Source organism: Ranitomeya variabilis, chromosome 1, assembly GCF_051348905.1.
Source record: "Ranitomeya variabilis isolate aRanVar5 chromosome 1, aRanVar5.hap1, whole genome shotgun sequence".
In the NCBI taxonomy this organism is placed as follows: domain Eukaryota; kingdom Metazoa; phylum Chordata; class Amphibia; order Anura; family Dendrobatidae; genus Ranitomeya; species Ranitomeya variabilis.
This window is the reverse complement of record NC_135232.1, coordinates 115,794,605-115,813,608: the sequence shown is the minus strand read 5'-3', so window position 1 is coordinate 115,813,608 and position 19,004 is coordinate 115,794,605. Positions and strand designations below refer to the sequence as shown.

Below are 19,004 nucleotides of genomic sequence, written 5' to 3'. Positions count from 1 at the left end.
TTAAACCAGATATGCCAAAGATGGGACACTGTTGTGAATTCTGCTTTTGGGTTCCCTCCGGTGGTAGTAGGTGGTAATGCAGTTGTCCCTGGGTTGCAGTCCTGGTCAGGTGTTTCTGCTGATTGCAGTTCTGACTGGGGTATTTAGGTGTGCAGGATTCATTAGTCCTTGCCAGTTGTCAATTGTTGTTGGGAGGTGTTGGACCTCTGCCTGGTTCCTCCTGCCTTTCTGCCAAATCAGCAAAGATAAGTGTCTGGGTTTTTTTCTGTGGCACACATGCTGTGTGCTTCATAATTCAGTGCTATTCTTTTGTGCTTTCTTGTCCAGCTTAGATTGTGTCAGTATTTTCTCAGTCTTGTTGGATTCTCTGGGGTTGCAGATATTCATTCCACGTCTTTAGTTAGATTGTGGAATTTTTTGTATTATCTGGCGTGGATATTTTTGGAAGGGTTTTATTACTGACCGCCTAGTATTCTGTCCTATCCTTTCCTATTTAGCTAGAGTGGCCTCTTTTGCTAAATCCTGTTTTGTACCTGCGTGTGTCTTTTCTTCTCCTACTCACAGTCATTATTCGTGGGAGGCTGCCTATCCTTTGGGGTTCTGCTCTGGGGCAAGGTAGTATTCCTATTTCCATCTATAGGGGTATTTAGTCCTCCGGCTGTGTCGAGGCGTCTAGGGTTTGTTAGGCACACCCCACGGCTACTTCTAGTTGCGGTGTTAGTTCAGGATTTGCGGTCAGTACAGGTTCCACCGACTCCAGAGAAAGTTTCATGCGGCTCCAAGGTCACCGGATCATAACCGGACACCCCCGACATCGACCTCATGGCGTTTCAGATGAACCACAAGGTCCCTCAATTCGTAGCCAGGTTTTGGGATCCGCTAGCCATCGGTTTCGATGCTCTAGTAATCCCGTGGTCCCACTTCCAGCTGCCTTACCTTTTCCCGCCTCTCCCCTTAATTCCAAAAGTTGTGAAAAAGATAAAGGCGGAGGGAATTCTCATAATTCTTGTAGCTTTGGACTGGCTAAGAAGGGCCTGGTACACAGAGCTGTTGAACATGCTCATAGACGCCCCCTGGAGGCTTCCAGACCGTCCAGATCTTCTCTCACAAGTTCCCCTCTTCCACCAGAGTTCACAGTCTCTGAGTTTAACGGCATGGCCGTTAAGGCTGCAGTCCTAAAGGATGACTGTTTTTCCCATCAGGTCATTCAGACCATGATTAGGGAGAGAAAACCAGCATCCTCATGTATCTATCACAGATACCTAAAGGCCTTCTTTCAGTGGAATAAGGACAGCAATTTGGTCCCTATGTCCTTTTCCCTTCCCTCCATCCTGGGTTTTCTCCAAGCAGGTCTTGACTCTAGTCTATCACTTAGTACTCTTAAGGGTCAACTTTCTGCCCTGTCGATCTGTTTTCAATGAAATCTGGGTTCTCGTTCCCAGGTTAAGACTTTCCTTCAGGGAGTTGCCCACCTGGCACCTCCTTATCGTCCTCCAATAGATCCATGGGATCTTAGCCTTGTTCCTGCACTCCAGCGCGCTCCTTTTGAACCCATTCAAGACATTCCATCTTCTCTCCTGCCATTACGTCCATCAGGAGAGTCTCTGAACTAGCAACATTACCCTGACGTTCTCCGTTTTCTGATTCTACATCAGGACAAGGTGGTTCTCAGACCCCTTCCTTCCTTCTTGCCTAAGGTGGTCTCTTCATTTCACGTTAATGAAGAAATTGTCCTTCCTTCTCTATGTTCCTCTCCGGTCCATCCCTTGGAGATGTCCCTACACAAGTTGAATCTGGTCAGGGCTATCTGAGTCTACCTTTCAAGGACTGCTTCCTTTCGCTACACTGATGCCGTATTTGTCATCTCTGAAGGTCGTCGTAAGGAGCTCCCAGCTTCTAAGTCCACTATTGCCTGATGGATTCGTTTGGCAATATTGGAGTCATATCGCGTTCAGAACAAACAACCTCCTCCAGGGGTAAAGGCTCCCTCCACCTGAGTGGTGGGAGCATCCTGGGCAGTTCATCACCAGGCTTCGGCTTTACAGATTTGTAAGGCAGCGACCTGGTCATCTTTGCACACATTCGCGAGGTTTTACAGGGTTCATACCCATGCCTCATCCGATGCAGGCCTGGGAAGGAGGGTGCTTCAGGCGGTGGTTACACACCGACCGACCGAAGTCTGTTTTTTTGCAATTTTTCCTGTTTCCCACCGTTGGGACTGCTTTGGGATGTCCGATGGTTACCTGTCCCCCCAATGAAGCTATAAAGAAAGAGGGATTTTTCGTATTCACTGTAAAATCTTTCTTGGAGCCTTCATTTGGGGGACACAGCTCCCTCCCTAACTGTTTATACCTCTATTGGGCCTATGTGCCTTTGTTGTTGGGTTGGTACTTATGTTGAGTTTTGTTTGCTTCTCCTACTGCTTTAACACTAACTGATGTGCTTTGTGCTAGTTGGTGGGTGTATACTGCTGAGGAGGAGCTATTTTCCTTTTTTGCCTAGTGGCAGCATACACCAATGGTTTACAGTGTGTACCAAAAATCCCTCTATTGTCCCTATTCATTTGAACAGATGAAAAATGGTTCAAAAACCACTGCAGATTTACAAAAAAAAAAACACTTTGATTATTGAAATCAGCAAAGAATACATAAGCTGGAGATTTCAGAAATCTCATTTACTTTGCTGGGTCTGTGATTTCCAGCCTATTTGCCCTTGAAAAGCGTGGAAAGAACGCAGCATGTGAGCAATGCGTCACTCTGTGGTGGGCAGACAGATCACAAGGGCAAGGACTCGTCAGCCTGGTCACCGGGACACAGATGCATTAGGGAATAAGGTCCTGCCATCCCGACCTACAGTAGTAGAGTACAGGGTGACCCCTTCAGCACTGTGCTTTTGGCCATTCCGCTCTGTTTCCCAACCTAAAAGAAAAGGGGAAAAAAGTTAGAACAAAATAAAAACACCGTACCTAGAGACAAATTTGTCTGCCTCCTACGTGACACTAAGCTAAATTGATTTAGTCCGGTGTGTGCAGGAGAGGAGTCGACTTTTCTTTTAAGTGTATTTCTTAGTGTCAGTCACCTGGTGGCAGCGGCATACTCCCATGATTCTTGTGCCCCCCATGAAGTGACCGAGAAATATCCTTTCCTTATCTGAATGACGTGGTTATTATGTCTCTATAGCAGGGGTGGGATACATCTGGCCCGTGGACCGTATACGGCCCATAATATCATCTGGTGCGACCCGCAGCCACTTTGCCTGTTTTTTGGCTGTGGGCCCTTTAAAGGGAACCTGTCACCCCCCAAAATCGAAGGTGAGCTAAGCCCACCAGCATCAGGAGCTTATCTACAGCATTCTGTAATGCTGAAGATAAGCCCCCGATGTATCCTGAAAGATGAGAAAAAGAGGTTAGATTATACTCACCCAGGGGCGGTCCCGATCTGGTTCTGGTCCGATGGGCGTCGCGGTCCGGTCCGGGGCCTCCCATCTTCTTACGATGACGTCTTCTTCTTGTCTTCACGCTGCGGCGCAGGTGTATTTTGTCTGCCCTGTTGAGGGCAGAGCAAATTACTGCAGTGCGCAGGCGCTGGGACCTTTCCTGGCGCCTGCGCACTGCAGTAATTTGCTCTGCCCTCAAGGGCAGACAAAGTACGCCTGAAGTAGCGTGAAGACAAGAAGAGGACGTCATCGTAAGAAGATGGGAGGCCCCGGACCGGACCGCAACACCCATAGGACCAGAACTGGACCGGGACCGCCCCTGGGTGAGTATAGTCTAACTTCTTTTTCTCATCTTTCAGGATACATCGGGGGCTTATCTACAGCATAACAGAATGCTGTAGATAAGCCCCTGATGCTGGTTGGGGGTGACAGGTTCCCTTTAATTCATCAGAGGTCTTGTACGGCCATTATGTAGCTCGGCACCGCCCCCATCGCTCATTTAACTTGGCATCATAGACGCAGATATAGTTGAAAGCAGTGATGGAGGAGAGAGCGTCAGACGCTTCCTTTCCCATCACTCTCCCTCTGCTTGTGACTCAGCGGGCAGGCGATGACATCACTTCCTGCGCCACGCTGTGCCAGCAGTGGAGCTGAAGAGACCAGAGCAGAGCCTGGAGCAGCGCAGGGAACAAGGAGGAGAGGTGAGTATTGAGTGAGTGTGTGTGTATGCATCATTGTGAGTGTGGGGGCTGCACTATACTATGTGTGTGTGTGTGTCTGCACTATACTGTGTATTGGGGGAGCTGCGCCTGCACTATACTATGTGTTGGTGGGGAGCTGCACTGTACTGTGTGTTGGGGGGCAGCTGCAATATACTGTGTTGGGGGAGCTGCACTATACTTTGCGTTGGAGAGCTTAACTGTACTGTGTGTTGGGGGAGCTGCACTGTACTGTGTGTGGGAGGAGCTGCACTATACTGTTTATTGGGGAGCTGTGACTGCACTAAACTGTGTGTTGGGGGAGCTGCAGTATACTGCGTTGGGGGGAGCTGCACTATACTGTGTGTGGGGGAACTGCACTATACTGTGTGTGAGGGAACTGCACTATACTGTATGGAGGGGAGCTGCTCTATACTGTGTGTTGGGGAGCTGAATTATGTGTTGGGGAGCTGCACTATATTGTGTATGGGTGAACTGCACTATACTGTGTGTGGGGAGCTGCACTATACTGTGTGTGAGGGGAGCTGCACTATACTGTGTGTGGGAGTAGCAGCACTATACTGTGTGTGGAGGGAGCTGCACTGTACTGTGTTTTGGGAGCTGCACTATACTGTGTGTGTGAGGGGAGCTGCAAGTTATTTAAATATTTGAATAAATATAGTTGGCTAATATTTAAGTTAATCATTTTATATGGCACCCGAACGCTATTATAAAATTCCAAATGGCCTTTGGCAGAAAAAAGGTTTCCCACCCCTGCTCTATAGCTAAGGATCTCACACTAGCAGCAAACCTGAGCTTCACTCAGTAGACGATGATGGAAATTTTAATGGGACCCTGGCTGAAAAGAAAATGAGGGTACAGAAAAAGAAACCTAATTACAAAGAAACTGAGCTGGAAGATGAAAATGATGACAAATATACATCGCAGCTACCCATAGGTGTTCGCTTAAAATCCAGACCTTTCCAGCAGTATTGGCCGGCAATGAGATGCATATGGCTGAGGACTCTCCAGCTCTGGGTGGGGGGTATGGTCTCTGAGGCTTTGCTTATGTCTCTTACTTATCAAGCACCAGTCGCCCCCATTGTCTTTTGAAAATTGGGAGTGGCTCCAGCAAAATTGTCTCAAGAATGTCTTACAGACAGATGTCCTTTTCAGCTGGACACCAAATCACAGTATGTTACACACCTACTTGTGAAAGTTCTCCAGTAAGGGCATACGCACACTGCATCCTTTTCAGGTGGATTTTACTACAAAACCTGCCTGAAAAGAGCTAACTGAACGCTGAAAGCAATGAACGTATGCATTTCTATGTAAAGACCACTTGCTGATCATACTTTTGAGTCTCCAGAGCGTCTTTTAACCACTTCAGACGCCAAGTGGTTAAAAGTAAGCAAACCAATCTTTAGACGTTTTCCACTCTGAAGATTCTCTATGCCTCATAATAGAATTCAATGGGAGAGATGAAGAGACGCCCAGGAGTCCTTTTGAGCATTTTCCCATCACTTTACTATAAGCCGTTTCTTCATCATTGAATGGAGTTATATACATGCTGGTGTTTCCTGAAGCATCTTCCTCTTGAAACATACGTCTTGTGACCATGCCTTTAGTGGCTTTGTCAATAGAAACTTAGAGGCCGATTCAGCAAACTGTTTTCTCTAGAAAAATGCCATAGAAAAATACAGAAAGTCTCAATTTTTGCTCATCACACTGTTTTCATGCCAGTTCGAAGTAGCTCCGCTAAAATCGACAGAGTTGGAGAGGAGACTGGGCTTGTCTATGGCCACTCGTCAAATTCGTCAAAACTGACGTGTTTTCTTGCCCTAGAAGTGTTATTCTAGCCTCTGACTGGAGTAGTATTTCTGGTGAGGTGCACAGAAGCGCATGTCACTGAGAAGATGCGTCAAATTCATTACGTGGCATGCGCCTCCTCATGAATTTGGCCTGCAGGCCATTTATTAAGACTGCCGTTTTAATGTGCCTCCTGGTCTACAGAGGCATATGGGATCTGTGCTCATGACAATACCCGAAATGTAAAACTGCTGTTTATTTCCATGATTGGGGATGTACAGGAACCACTGGCTTTGTGAGCAATGATAACTAATGTGCTGTTTTTTTTCTGACTTTTGCCCTCTTGTAGGAGACTTTGCCATAACAAAGAATGCTGAGGCTGATGATCCACACGTGTGTTGTAGCTGTATTGATGGGGAAGATGATCTTTCCTCTCAGTCTCCTGCTCTGACATGTGAAGAGGAATCCTCACTGCTACTCTTTACCGAAGAGAGTGACTACCAGTCGGGACTTGATCTAGCTGGGTATATTAAACAATACTAGCCATCTGCAATCAAAATGTATAAAATTGTATCAGAACCAAATGTGATAGATTTAACAGAATCTGCTTTTTCTCGATTGCTTCACTGGGGTACACAGGAGACAATGGGTGTATGCTGCTGCCATTAGGCAAAATAGTTGTCTCCTCCTCAGCAGGGTATCCCTCTCCTCTCCCACCCCATCTCTCTGCTGGCACGAGTGCTATTCTGTTTTAGCTTGGTGTCAGTAGGAGGCAGACACTGGTATGCTCCCAGAACTATTTCTGCCTTAGGACCTTGTTTTATTAATCGTTTCCCACTTTTTGAGGCTCAGCTTGTAACTATGGGAAACAGGGTGTACAGTCAAACTGATTTCCCACCTAGAGACTGAGAGAACAATGTGGAGAGAGCCACATCATATCCTATTCTGTCTATGCGGTAGGACCATATCCCCTAATACATTGAGTGTGTGTCGGGGCGGCCAGAGGACTGTCCTTTGCCACCTATTCCCAACCTGATTTCCCACTAGATCGAGACTGCGCCAGGAGGAAGACTGACCTAATCCAGTGAACCACCTTCCACCAGTGGTCTCTGAAGACAGTTTTCCACTCTGAGAAGGAGGATTCAGAATCGTGACTGGATAGGTTACTCTTCCTTCTGTAGGGCCCCCTTTTGCATCAAAGAAGGCAGAAGAGATTAAAAAAAAGGGGGCTACTGACCTATGGGCTTCAGGGCCCTACTGTATGTGCACAGCGGCACAGAATCCTTTTTGGCCTCCACTCTGGAGATAATCAGGAGCCAATTGGAGCACTCCTTCCTCAGGGTTGCCAGTTCGTTTTGCATTCCCGCACATCTCTCTGGACTCCACCTCCTCTGCTTAGCTCCATCTTCTGCAGGACACCGTTTCTCTGTAAGCAGACCTAGAAACAGGATAGCCTTCAGGACCATGTAGCCTCTGCCCCTTTGCTCAGTTTCACACTCGCCCTCTTCAAGTTGGGGCAAGCAGATCTCCTACTTGGATCCCATCTTCCTTCCTCTGCAAGTGCATCAGTCTGTTTCCTAGTAGTGCTTTATTCCTCTCGTCCCACGCCAGATTTGCTTTCTCCCCCTGCACTGGCAGATAGTGACGATGGACACCAGTCTTCTGGGCTGGGCAGCAGTATTTCTCCAGTTCACAATCCAGGGCTGATGGAAAGCTTGAGTCCTCACTTACTATCAAAATTCTGAAACTCAGAGTCATCTTGCTCGCACTTTGACACTGGCAGGACCTACTAGCGGGCCATCCAGTCCGCCAACTACAACAATCACCAGGGCAGTACGCAAAGCAGTCGTGTCATGGTGGAAGTCAGATCCTTGCTTGGGCCGAGTCCAGGATGCCGGCGATTTCAGCAGTTCACATTCTGGGAGAGAACACCTGGGTCACCAACTTCCTAAGACACCAAGGACTCTGCTCAAGCAAGTGATCTCTGAAACTGTCAGTTTTCATCCAGATCTGTCAAAGATGGGGCATGCCCAACGTCGACCTGATGGTGTCCAGTGTGAACAACAAAGTTCACGCTTCGTGTTCATATCCCGCGACCCACTCCGCTACTGGCTCCGATGCCTTTGTTCTTCCATGGTATCAGTTTCACCTTCCATATCTTTTTCTGCTCCTGCCTCTGATTCCCAGACTCATTAAGAACATTAAAGCAGAAGGAATACCTGTCATCCATATATGCAGATGTCGTCAGTTTCATTGCAGACTTCCTGTGGAAACTTCCAGATCTTCCAGACCTCCTTTCCCAGGGTTCTCTTCCACCAGAATTCACCATCTCTCATTTTAAGCTGCAGTCCTGAAAGATGCAGGCTTCTCAGACCAGGTTATTAAAACCATGAATAAAACGAGGAAGCCCTCTTTCTTCCACATCTACCATCACACATGGAAGACCTTTTTCCCCTGGTGTGAATCCAACCAGGCAGCTCCCATGTCCTTCTCTTTCTCCAGGGCTGTTTGTCCTTTCTTCAGTCAGGCCTTGAGTCTAACCTGTCTCTCAACTCCGTTAAGAGTCAGGTCTCTGTTCTTTCTATCCTGTTTCAGAGAAACCTAGCTTCACGCTCGCAAGTCAGAACTTTTTTACAGGGAGTCTCATTCCGTTCCTCCCGTGGACCCCCTGGGACCTCAACCTGGTCCTGACCGCTCTTCAGGGTCCCCCATTTGAACTCTTTCAAGAAGTTTCTCAATCCTTCCTTTTCTGGAAGATCACCTTCTTAGTGGTGGTTGTCTCCATCAGAGGCGTTTGTATGAGGTGTATGGAGTAGAGCCATGTGTGTATGAGGTGTACAGAGCGGAGCTGAATGTGTACGAGGTGTATGGAGCAGAGCCGTGTGTGTATGAAGTGTATGGAGCGGAGCTGAATGTGTACGAGGTGTATGGAGCGGAGCCGTGTGTGTACGAGGTGTATGGAGCGGAGCAGAATGTGTACGAGGTATATGGAGCGGAGCGCATGTATACGGAGTGGAGCCGTGTGTGCAAAGTGTACGGAGCACAGCCGCGTGTGTTGGAGTAGATGTATGGCCATTATACAGTACGAAGTATCATGTGCGGCCAACATACAGTATGGAGCATCATGTGCGGTCATTATACAGTATGGAGCATCATGTGCGGTCATTATACAGTAAGGAGCATCATGTGCGGTCATTATACAGTATGGAGCATCATGTGCGGCCAATATACAGTATGGAGCATCATGTGCGGTCATTATACAGTATGGTGCATCATGTGCAGCCAATATACAGTATGGAGCATCATGTGCAGTCATTATACAGTATGGAGCATCATGTGCAGTCATTAGACAGTATGGTGCATCATGTGCAGCCAATATACAGTATGGAGCATCATGTGCAGTCATTATACAGTATGGAGCATCATGTGCAGTCATTATACAGTATGGAGCATCATGTGCAGTCATTACAGTATGGAGCATCATGTGCAGTCATTATACAGTATGGAGCATCATGTGCGGTCATTATACAGTATGGAGCATCATGTGCGGCCATTATACAGTATGGAGCATCATGTGCAGCCAATATACAGTATGGAGCATCATGTGCGGTAATTATACAGTATGGAGCATCATGTGGGGCCATTGTACAGTATTGAGCATCATGTGTGGCCATTATACAGTATGGAGCTTCATGTGTGGTCATTATACAGTATGGAGCATCATGTGGGGCCATTGTACAGTATGGAGCATCATGTGGGGCCATTGTACAGTATGGTGCATCATGTGTGGTCATGATATAGTATGGAGCATCATGTGTGCTCATTATACAGTATGGAGCATCATGTGTGGCCAATATACAGTATGGAGCATCATGTGCGGCCAATATACAGTATGGAGCATCATGTGCGGTCATTATACAGTATGGAGCATCATGTGCGGCCATTATACAGTATGGAGCACTATGTGGCCATTATACAGTATGGAGCATTGTGGGGCCATTATACAGTATGGAGCATCATGTGTGGCCATTATACAGTATGGAGCACTGTGTGGCCATATTTTTTTGTTTATATTCTTTATGAAACAGTGTGATCAGCAGTGCTAAATGGGTGTGGTTGGGACGTGGATATGGGTGTGACTAGTTATGAATGGGTGTGGTCAGAGGCGTGGCCTAAAATTTGCCGCGACGCAAAACTTTGTCCCTCTTTCCCATCTTCAAAAGTTGGGAGGTATGTTGTTATTGTGATCCTGGAAAACTCCTTTGAGCTTCCTCACCTTTTCTCCTCTCCTCTACACTCTTAGTAGTAACATTCTAACAGGGTGTATTTCCTTTTCTCTATTGCTTCATTGGGAGACACAGGAGACCATGGGTGTATGATGCTGACACCAGGCAAAAAAGGTTAGCACCTCCTCAGCAGGATACTCCCCCCAACTGGCACAAAGCTTAGTGAGAAAGCAGTAGAGGAAGCAACAATAAACAACTTGAACAAGCCCAACATAGGCACAACTTGGGCGGATGCTGTGTCCCCCAATGACGGCTCAGAGAAAACGATTTTATGGTGACTGCCCAAAATCCTATTTATTTAAAAGAAAGTATTTCTGTTCTTAGGGCGGAATCGTCATCTGCCTCTCAAGATGAATGTGGGAAATTGTCCATAACACCTGCACTTTTAGCACGAGGACATTTCCAGAGACTAAAACCCAATCTGAAAAAGGCAACTTCTAGGAAAGGAGCATCAGAGGACAAGGAGGTCTCCTCTGCACCGAGTACTGGAAATGCTGATGGAGACACTGGTGTAGACTTTCCTGGTGATGACCACTCTGGAAAAGTAAGTTGCAGCTGTTCTTGTATATGGCTACTTTCAGATGTCGTCTTTTTGTCTGTAATGGATTTTACCTGGACAGTTTACATACCAGATGAACAGTTCTAAGCTGCAGAACCTGTCGCTATTCATGCATGAAATTCCCTTGACATAAGTAATGTACAGAATACAGCAAAGCTTCACCGTGTGTAATCCATTTGCTTTCATAGGACACAAGTTCGATCCTTTTAAACTGGTTTTATATCATATACTGGTTTTCATTTTATAGGAAGAAAATATGAAGATTCCTGAGTCTGGATCTTCTCAATATTCTTGTAAGTCTGCAATCCACTCTCATTCTCCATCCTTGACCCAAGACAGCACTGTGAGCCAGGATCTCCTGTAAGTACTTCGGTTTTATTGCAGATTGTTGCAACGTTTGTGATAGATTTTTGTTTTTTAATATTATGGGAAAATTATTTGTCTCCTTTATTTCTACATGCTTAGAACTGAAGTAACAAGTATATCTGAAACTCAGGACATTAAATCTGCTATTAAACCTGCACCCCTGCCTCCGGGACGGGTGCAGACACCAAAGCCATATCTGGCAGGACGACCTGAACGGAAAGCAGAAATTTATGTTAAAGAAAGTAAAAACTTTGAGGCGTCTGTTTGTAATGCTGAGAAGAGACCAGCGACGGATCAGATCAATTCATCTGGGGCCGAAAATGTAAGTAGCATAATTGTGAATAAACGTGACAGCTACACTTCATTGCATCGGCCAGGAGCATAAAATTACATGGAAACCCCTGATAGGACCACAAAGAATTTAAATGTAGGTTATTTTCTCAGTCCCCCATTACAGCACCACAGAGAGAGGGAATCCGCCCTTCAGGGGCAGGAAACCTACAGGATAAAAAGGGTGGTACCTCTCCCCCGCATCAGTTTTGGTTTCCTGTCCCTGACGGGAGACCTATTCGGTGTCTGTACCTGAACATCTAAAGATCGACGGATTCTGGAGCCGGCCAGTCCGGGTTCTGGCAGCGGGGAGGCCCCTGCCACGGCTGGTGCGGTGTCCGAGGCTGCCACCGCTGGGACCGATGGGTCTGCAGGGTGAGCGGGGGGGGAAGTGTGGCCGCCGCTCCGGATAGGAGACAGTGGCTTCCGGGTCCCGGCCAGCAAGCACGAGGATGTTCCTGAGGTGTTCCAAGATGGACGCCGCACCGGAACTAGCAAGGACTTCCGGTTTTCGGGGCGGGTGCATGCGCAGTGTGCGCCGGGTGCACCAAGATGGCCGCCGCCCCGGATCCAGAAATGTCACTTCCGGGTCCCGGGTCCGTGAGTGCACATGCGCAGTAATAAAAAAAAAAAAAAAAAAAAAAAAAAAGCAGAAAAAAGCTTCCCCAGCGACGCAGCCACAGAGCCACAGGGGGAGGGACTGGTAATAGGCGCCAAACTTTAAAAGAGTGGTGAGTTGTGGAGCTCCCTGCTGCATGCCGTCCCAGGTAATAACCATGGAGGACAACGACCAGCAGCTCCAGCAGCAGCAGCCACCGCCACAGCAGCAGCGCCACCACCAGTGGCAGAAATCGGAGGTGCAGAGGAAATGGTCTTCTGCTGACAACCGGAGTACTAGGTCCAGTAGTCATTCCACACAACGTAGCAAGAACTCCAGTGTGTTGAACCAGTTACCATCTCCGGAACCCACGTTTCAGGATCCTACCACTCCTCCGGAACCGGTACCTGCAGCTGCGTCAGATTGGTGAGTGATCTTCGTAAAAGTTCACTGTTGTAATTGGGGTCCTCTATCTTCCGTTTATTTTAGGCAAGGAAGAGAGCAGGAAAAACAAAATACAGAGCCTTCCCCTTGTGTGAAAAGGCCCTACCACAATCCTGGGATAAGAAGATTTGCGAATCCTGTATAGGACGAGTTCTCTCTGAGGAAACCCCAAACTTTGCCTCTGAATTAAGATCTGTAATCAAATCAGAGGTAGAGACTGTGTTTAAGTCCCTTAACCCCTTAACGACCGCCGATACGCCTTTTAAGGGCAGTAGTTAAGGGTACTTAAACCACAGCGCCGTTAATTAACGGCGCTGTGGAAAAAGTTATAGCGCCCCCCAGAGTCGGATTTTCTCTGGGGTCTCGGTTGCCGAGGGTAACAGAGATCCCAGAGAACATGATTCGGGTCGGCTTTTACCAACCCCTGGGTTGCGACCGCCTGTAATTAACCGTTTACCGGAGACCTAAAAAAACAAAAAAACAAAACACGATTTGCCATTTAATTTCTATGTCCTCCGATGTGAACACACATCAGAGGACAGAGAAGTGGGGTCCACGATTGCCCCCGATACTTACCCTTGTCTCCCGGTGCTCCTCGTGCTTTCCCATGGGCGCTGCCATTTCTTCCGGCAAAAAAATGGCGGGCACATGCGCAGTGCGCCCGCCGGCCGGCACCCGTCAGATCTTGGGGTCTCGGCTGCCAGAGATAGCCAAGACCCCAAAGAACATGATTCTGGTCGGTTTTTACCGACCCCTGTTTTGCGATTGCCGTTATTAACAGATTACCGGCAACCGCAAAAAAAAAAAGTTCGATGTGTAATTTTCTGTCCTCTGATGTGATCGCACATCAGAGGACAGAGAAATAGGGTCCCCGATCCCCCCACCTCATACCTACCGGTGTACCTGGGTCCTCCTGCTTCTCCTCCTGGCCGCCGGCTTCTTCCTCCAGTAAGAAAATGCAGTGCGCCCGCCGTGATCTGCCTGCCAACAGAGGAAGATTCTTCCTCTTGTTTCATTTTGGTCACTGTGATAGATCCTATCACAGTGATCAAAATAAAAAAATAGTAAATAACCCCCCCCTTTATCACCCCCTTAGTTAGGAAAAAATAATAAAATTAAAAAAAGTATGTATTTCCAATTAGGGTTACAGTTGGGCTAAACTGAGTTGGGTTAGGGTTGGGACTAAAGTTAGGGTTAGGTTTGCGGCTAAAGTTAGGGTTAGGGTTGGGGATAAAGTTAGGGTTAGGGTTGCGGCTAAAGTTAGGGTTGGGGCTAAGGTTCGGGTTGGGGCTAAGGATAGGGTTAAGGTTGGGGCTAAAGTTAGGGTTGGGGATAAAGTTAGGGTTAGGGTTGGGGCTAAAGTTAGGGTTAGGGTTGCGGCTAAAGTTAGGGTTAGGGTTGGGGCTAAGGTTTGGGTTGGGGCTAAAGTTAGAGTTGGGATTATGGTTAGGGTTGGGATTAGGGTTAGCATTAGGGTTAGGGTTGGCATTAGGGTTAGGGTTGGCATTAGGGTTAGGTTTGGGATTAGGGTTAGGTTTGGGATTAGGGTTAGGGGGTGGATTGGGTTGGGATTAGGGTTAGGGTTGAGATTAGGATTAGGGGTGTGTTGGGCTTAGGGTTTTGATTAGGGTTATGGTTAGGGTTGTGATTAGGATTATGGATCAGGTTGGGATTAGGGTTAGGGGTGTGTTAGGGTTGGAGTTAGAATTGGGGGGTTTCCACTGTTTAGGTACATCAGGGGCTCTGCAAACGCAACATAATGCCCGCAGACCATTCTATCAAAGTCTGCATTCCAAAACGGCGCTTCTTCCCTTCCGAGCTCTGCCATGCGCCCAAACAGTGGTCCGCCCCCCCACATATGGGGTATCGGCGTACTCAGGACAAATTGCACAATAAATTTTGGAGTCCAATTTCTCCTGTTACCCGTGTGAAAGTAAAAATTTGGGGGTGAAAAGATCATTTTTGTGGAAAAAATATGATTTTTTTATTTTCATGGCTCTGCATTACAAACTTCTGTGAAGCAGTTGGAGGTTCATAGTGCTCCCCACACATCTAGATAAGCTCTTTGGGGGGTCTAGTTTCCAAAGTTGGGTCACTTGTTGTGGGTTTCTACTATTTAGGTACATCAGGAGCTCTGCAAATGCAACATGATGCTCGCAGACCATTCCATCAAAGTCTGCATTTTAAAACATCACTACTTCCCTTCTGAGTGTCACTTGTGCGGGGTTTCAATGTTTAGGCACATCAGGGGCTCTCCATACGCAACATAGCGTCCCATCTCAATTCCAGTCAATTTTGCATTGAAAAGTCAAACGGCGCTCCTTCCCTTCCGAGCTCTGCCATGCACCCAAACAGTAGTCCCCCCCCACATATGGGATATCAGCATACTCAGGACAAACTGTACAACAAATTTTGGGGTCCAATTTCTCCTGTTACCCTTGAGAAAATAAAAAATTGCGGGCTAAAAAATCATTTGAGGGAAAAAAAGGATTTTTTATTTTCACAGCTCTACGTTATAAACTTCTGTGATAAACTTGGGGGTTCAAAGTGCTCACCACACATCTAGCTAAGTTCCTTAAGGGGTCTAGTTTCCAAAATAGTGTCACTTGTGGTAGGTTTCCACTGTTTAGGGACATCAGGGGCTCTCCAAACGCGACATGACGTCCGATCTCAATTGCAGCCAATTCTGCATTGAAAAAGTCAAACGGTGCTTCTTCTCTTCCAAGCCCTGCCGTGCGCCCAAACAGTGGTTTACCCCGACATATGGGGTACCGACATATTCAGGAGAAATTGCACAACAAATTTTGTGGTTCATTTTCTCTTTTTACACTTGTGAAAATAAAAAAAAAAATGTTTCTGAAGTAAAATGTTTGCAAAAAAAAAAAAAAAAAAGTTAAATGTTCATTTTTTTTCTTCCACATTGTTTCCGTTCCTGTGAAGCACGTAAAGGGTTAATAAACTTCTTGAATGTGGTTTTGAGCACCTTGAGGGGTGTAGTTTTTAGATTGGTGTCACTTTTGCATATTTTCTGTCATGTACACCCCTCAAAGTGACTTTAAATATGAGATGGTCCCTACAAAAATGGTTTCGTAAATGTTGTTGTAAAAATGAGAAATCGCTGGTCAACTTTTAACCCTTATAACTTCCTAACAAAAAAAAAATTTGTTTGCAAAATTGTGCTGATGTAAAGTAGACATGTCGGAAATGTTATTTATTAACTATTTTGTGTGACATAGCTCTCTGATTTAAGGGCATAAAATAAATATCATAAATAATCGCAAATAATATCAAAGAAATGTTACCACTAACATGAAGTACAATATGTCACGAAAAATCAGTCTCAGAATCAGCGGAATCCATTAAAGCATTCCAGGGTTATAACCTCATAAAGTGACAGTGGTCAAAATTGAAAAAATTGGCTCGGTCATTAAGTACCAAATTGGCTCTGTCACTAATGGGTTAAAGAAGGGGAGAAGGTCAAAAGGAAGGAATTTATAGTTTATTCCCACTCCGATTCCTCTAGTTCCGAGAGTAGGGACTCAGATATACGGGACTCTTCCCTCTCTTCCTCGGATGATGAAAGTGGGGGCCGTCATTGTTTTCCCCTAGACGAAGTAGATGCACTTTTGAAGGCAGTAAGATCTACTATGGGAGTGCTGGATCCTCGCCCTGACAAAACGGTCCACGACATAATGTTTGGGGGGGTTAGGCCAAAAACGGCGGAAAGTTTTTCCCCTTAATGAGAACATCCAAGCCTTAATTAAAAAGGAGTGGGAAAAAACAGACAGGAAAAACTCGTCGGTACCCTCTGTTAAAGGGAACCTGTCACCCCCAAAATCGAAGGTGAGCTAAGCCCACCAGCATCAGGGGCTTATCTACAGCATTCTGGAATGCTGTAGATAAGCTCCCGATGTATCCTAAAAGATGAGAAAAAGAGGTTAGATTATACTCACCCAGGGGCGGTCCCGGTCCGGTCCGATGGGTGTCGCGGTCCGGTCCGGCGCCTCCTATCTTCATCAGATGAGGTCCTCTTCTTGTCTTCACACTGCGGCTCCGGCGCAGGCGTACTTTGTCTGCCCTGTTGAAGGCAGAGCAAAGGACTGCAGTGCGCAGGCGCCGGGCCTCTCTAACCTTTCCCGGTGCCTTCCACACTGCAGTACTTTGCTCAACAGGACAGACAAAGTACGCCTGCACCGGAGCCGCAGCGTGAAGACAAGAAGATTAAGAAGATGGGAGGTCCCGGACCGTGACGCCCACAGCAGCGGGACCGCCCCTGGGTGAGTATAATCTAACCCCTTTTTCTCATCTTTTAGGATACATCGGGGGCTTATCTACAGCATTACAGAAGGCTTAGCTCACCTTCGATTTTGGGGGTGACAGGTTCCCTTTAAGTGAAAATATCCCTTTGATGAGGAGGCTTCCGCTTTATGGGATAAAGCCCCTAAGCTTGATGTTGCGGTGGCTAAGGCCTCGAAAAAGTTTGCACTCCCCTTTGAGGACATGGGAACTCTGAAGGATCCCCTTGACAAAAGAGCTGACACCTTCCTTAAAGGGGCCTAGGAATCAGCAGGGAGAAGTTTGAGACCAGCCATAGCGGCCACATGTACGTCTAGATCCCTAATTAAATGGGTTGAGAACTTAGAAAAGCATCTGCGGGATGGGGTACCTAGGAATAAGGTGTTGGAATCCATCCCTATGATAAGAGGCGCCGTGGCTTTTTTGGCGGATTCATCGACTGACTCATTCAAACTCACATCTAAATCTGCAGCCCTTTCAAATGCAGCCCGTAGAACACTGTGGCTAAGAGTTGCCCAGGTGTCTTACAAACTAAACTGAGACTTTGCTCAATCCCATGCGAAGGCAAATTTCTATTTGGGGAGACCCTGGATGATATCTTACAAATAGCGGGGGATAAGAAAAAAAGTTTCCCTAATTTGGCCCCACCATTAATAAAATGGCCCTTTCGGAATAGAAAATTTTTCCGGAGGAGACCCTAGAGGGAGCAGAACAGATGGGACGAAGGGAAGAGGAGAGACAGGGGTTTCCTTTTCGATAATTCCGCACGAGATAAAAAAGACCCCTAAGTGACAGCTCCCCCAGAGTGGGAGGAAGACTATCTCAGTTCCTCCCGGCCTGGGAAAAAAATTTCAACCAGCCCCTGGACATTAAACTTAATCGAATCGGGGCTTCGGATAGACTTTATGTCCCTACCTCCCCAAAACTATGTGGTAACTCCCCTGAGGTCCTCCCCCCAACAACAAGAAGCCCTAGAACACGAAATAATAAAACATATAGACAAAGCCGTCCCCCCTCTGGAAAGAGGGAAGGGATTCTATTCCCTGTTATTTCTAGTTCCTAAGCCAGATGGATCCTTCCGAACAATAATAAATTTACGGAAGTTAAACATTTATGTGAAAAACCAGAAATTAAAAATGGAGCCAATAAAATCAACTATCAAAATTCTGTTTTCGAACTGTTTTAGGGTAGTCCTGGATCTCAGGACACGTATTATCACGTCCCCATTCACAAGAAGTCTCAAAAATTCCTCAGACTAGCGGTGTCTATGAATGGAGAAATAAGGGAATACCAATATAGAGTCCTTTCCTTCGGCATATCAGTCGCACCCCGCATATTTACCAAATTAATAGCGGAAAAGATGGCTCATCTGAGAGAAAAAGACATCTTGATAGTTCCATACTTGGGTGATTTTTTGATTGTGAGCTACTCTGCCCAGCACTGCAGACAAAAGTGCGACAGAGTGATAAATACCCTAATAAATCTAGGCTGGCTTCTAAACCTCTAGAAATCGAAGCTAGAGCCGATCAAGGTTCAGGAATTTTTGGGTCTGACATTGGACTCTGCAAAACAAGAATGCCGCCTCCCAGATCAGGAAAAGCAAAAGATAATAAGTCTAGTATCAAAAGCATTCTTAAACCCATCTATGACATTAAGAAGGGCGATGTCACTACTGGGGTCCCTTTCTGCCTGTCCAACAGCAGTTCAGTGGGCACAACTTCACACAAGAGATCTCCAGTGGGACATTTTAAAAAAACAGGTTACACTAAGGGGTCGCTTAGAGGGTCACATGACTCTAAGTTCAGCCATTACTCATTCCCTTGTTTGGTGGATGAATACTAACAACCTGTCAAAAGGGATTCCCTGGGTAATAGAAATATCTCGGATAGTTACTACAGACGCAAGTCCCACAGGGGGGGAGCTCACCTGGGCAACAAGGTCACTGAAGGGGTTTGGACAAGTCAGGAACACGAGGCATCCTCAAATCAAAAAGGACTCTAGGTAGTGGGCCATGCCTTATCAGCGTTCCTACAAAGCCTACAGGGGCAACATGTTAGAGTATTTTCAGACACTTGGCTGGTGGTAGCCTACCTAAACCACCAGGGGGGAACCAGATCTCGGACCCTAATGGACAGCACTTCCGAAATTTTCAACTTAGTAGAAGACAATTTTCTATCTCTTTC

At 46.6% G+C, this 19,004-nt stretch overlaps 1 protein-coding gene across 4 annotated transcripts in view; it reads left to right on the top strand.

The window, feature by feature from the left end:
- LOC143806927 (uncharacterized) overlaps positions 1–19,004 on the top strand; it is a 110,957-nt gene that overhangs the window by 23,293 nt on the left and 68,660 nt on the right. For all 4 annotated transcript variants that reach the window (XM_077287998.1, XM_077288006.1, XM_077287978.1 and 1 more), the window contains exons 6-9: positions 6,292–6,466; positions 10,553–10,772; positions 11,035–11,147; positions 11,253–11,475. In XM_077287998.1, coding sequence (XP_077144113.1) covers positions 6,292–6,466; positions 10,553–10,772; positions 11,035–11,147; positions 11,253–11,475 — 731 coding nt within the window. The remainder of the gene's footprint in view (positions 1–6,291; positions 6,467–10,552; positions 10,773–11,034; positions 11,148–11,252; positions 11,476–19,004) is intronic.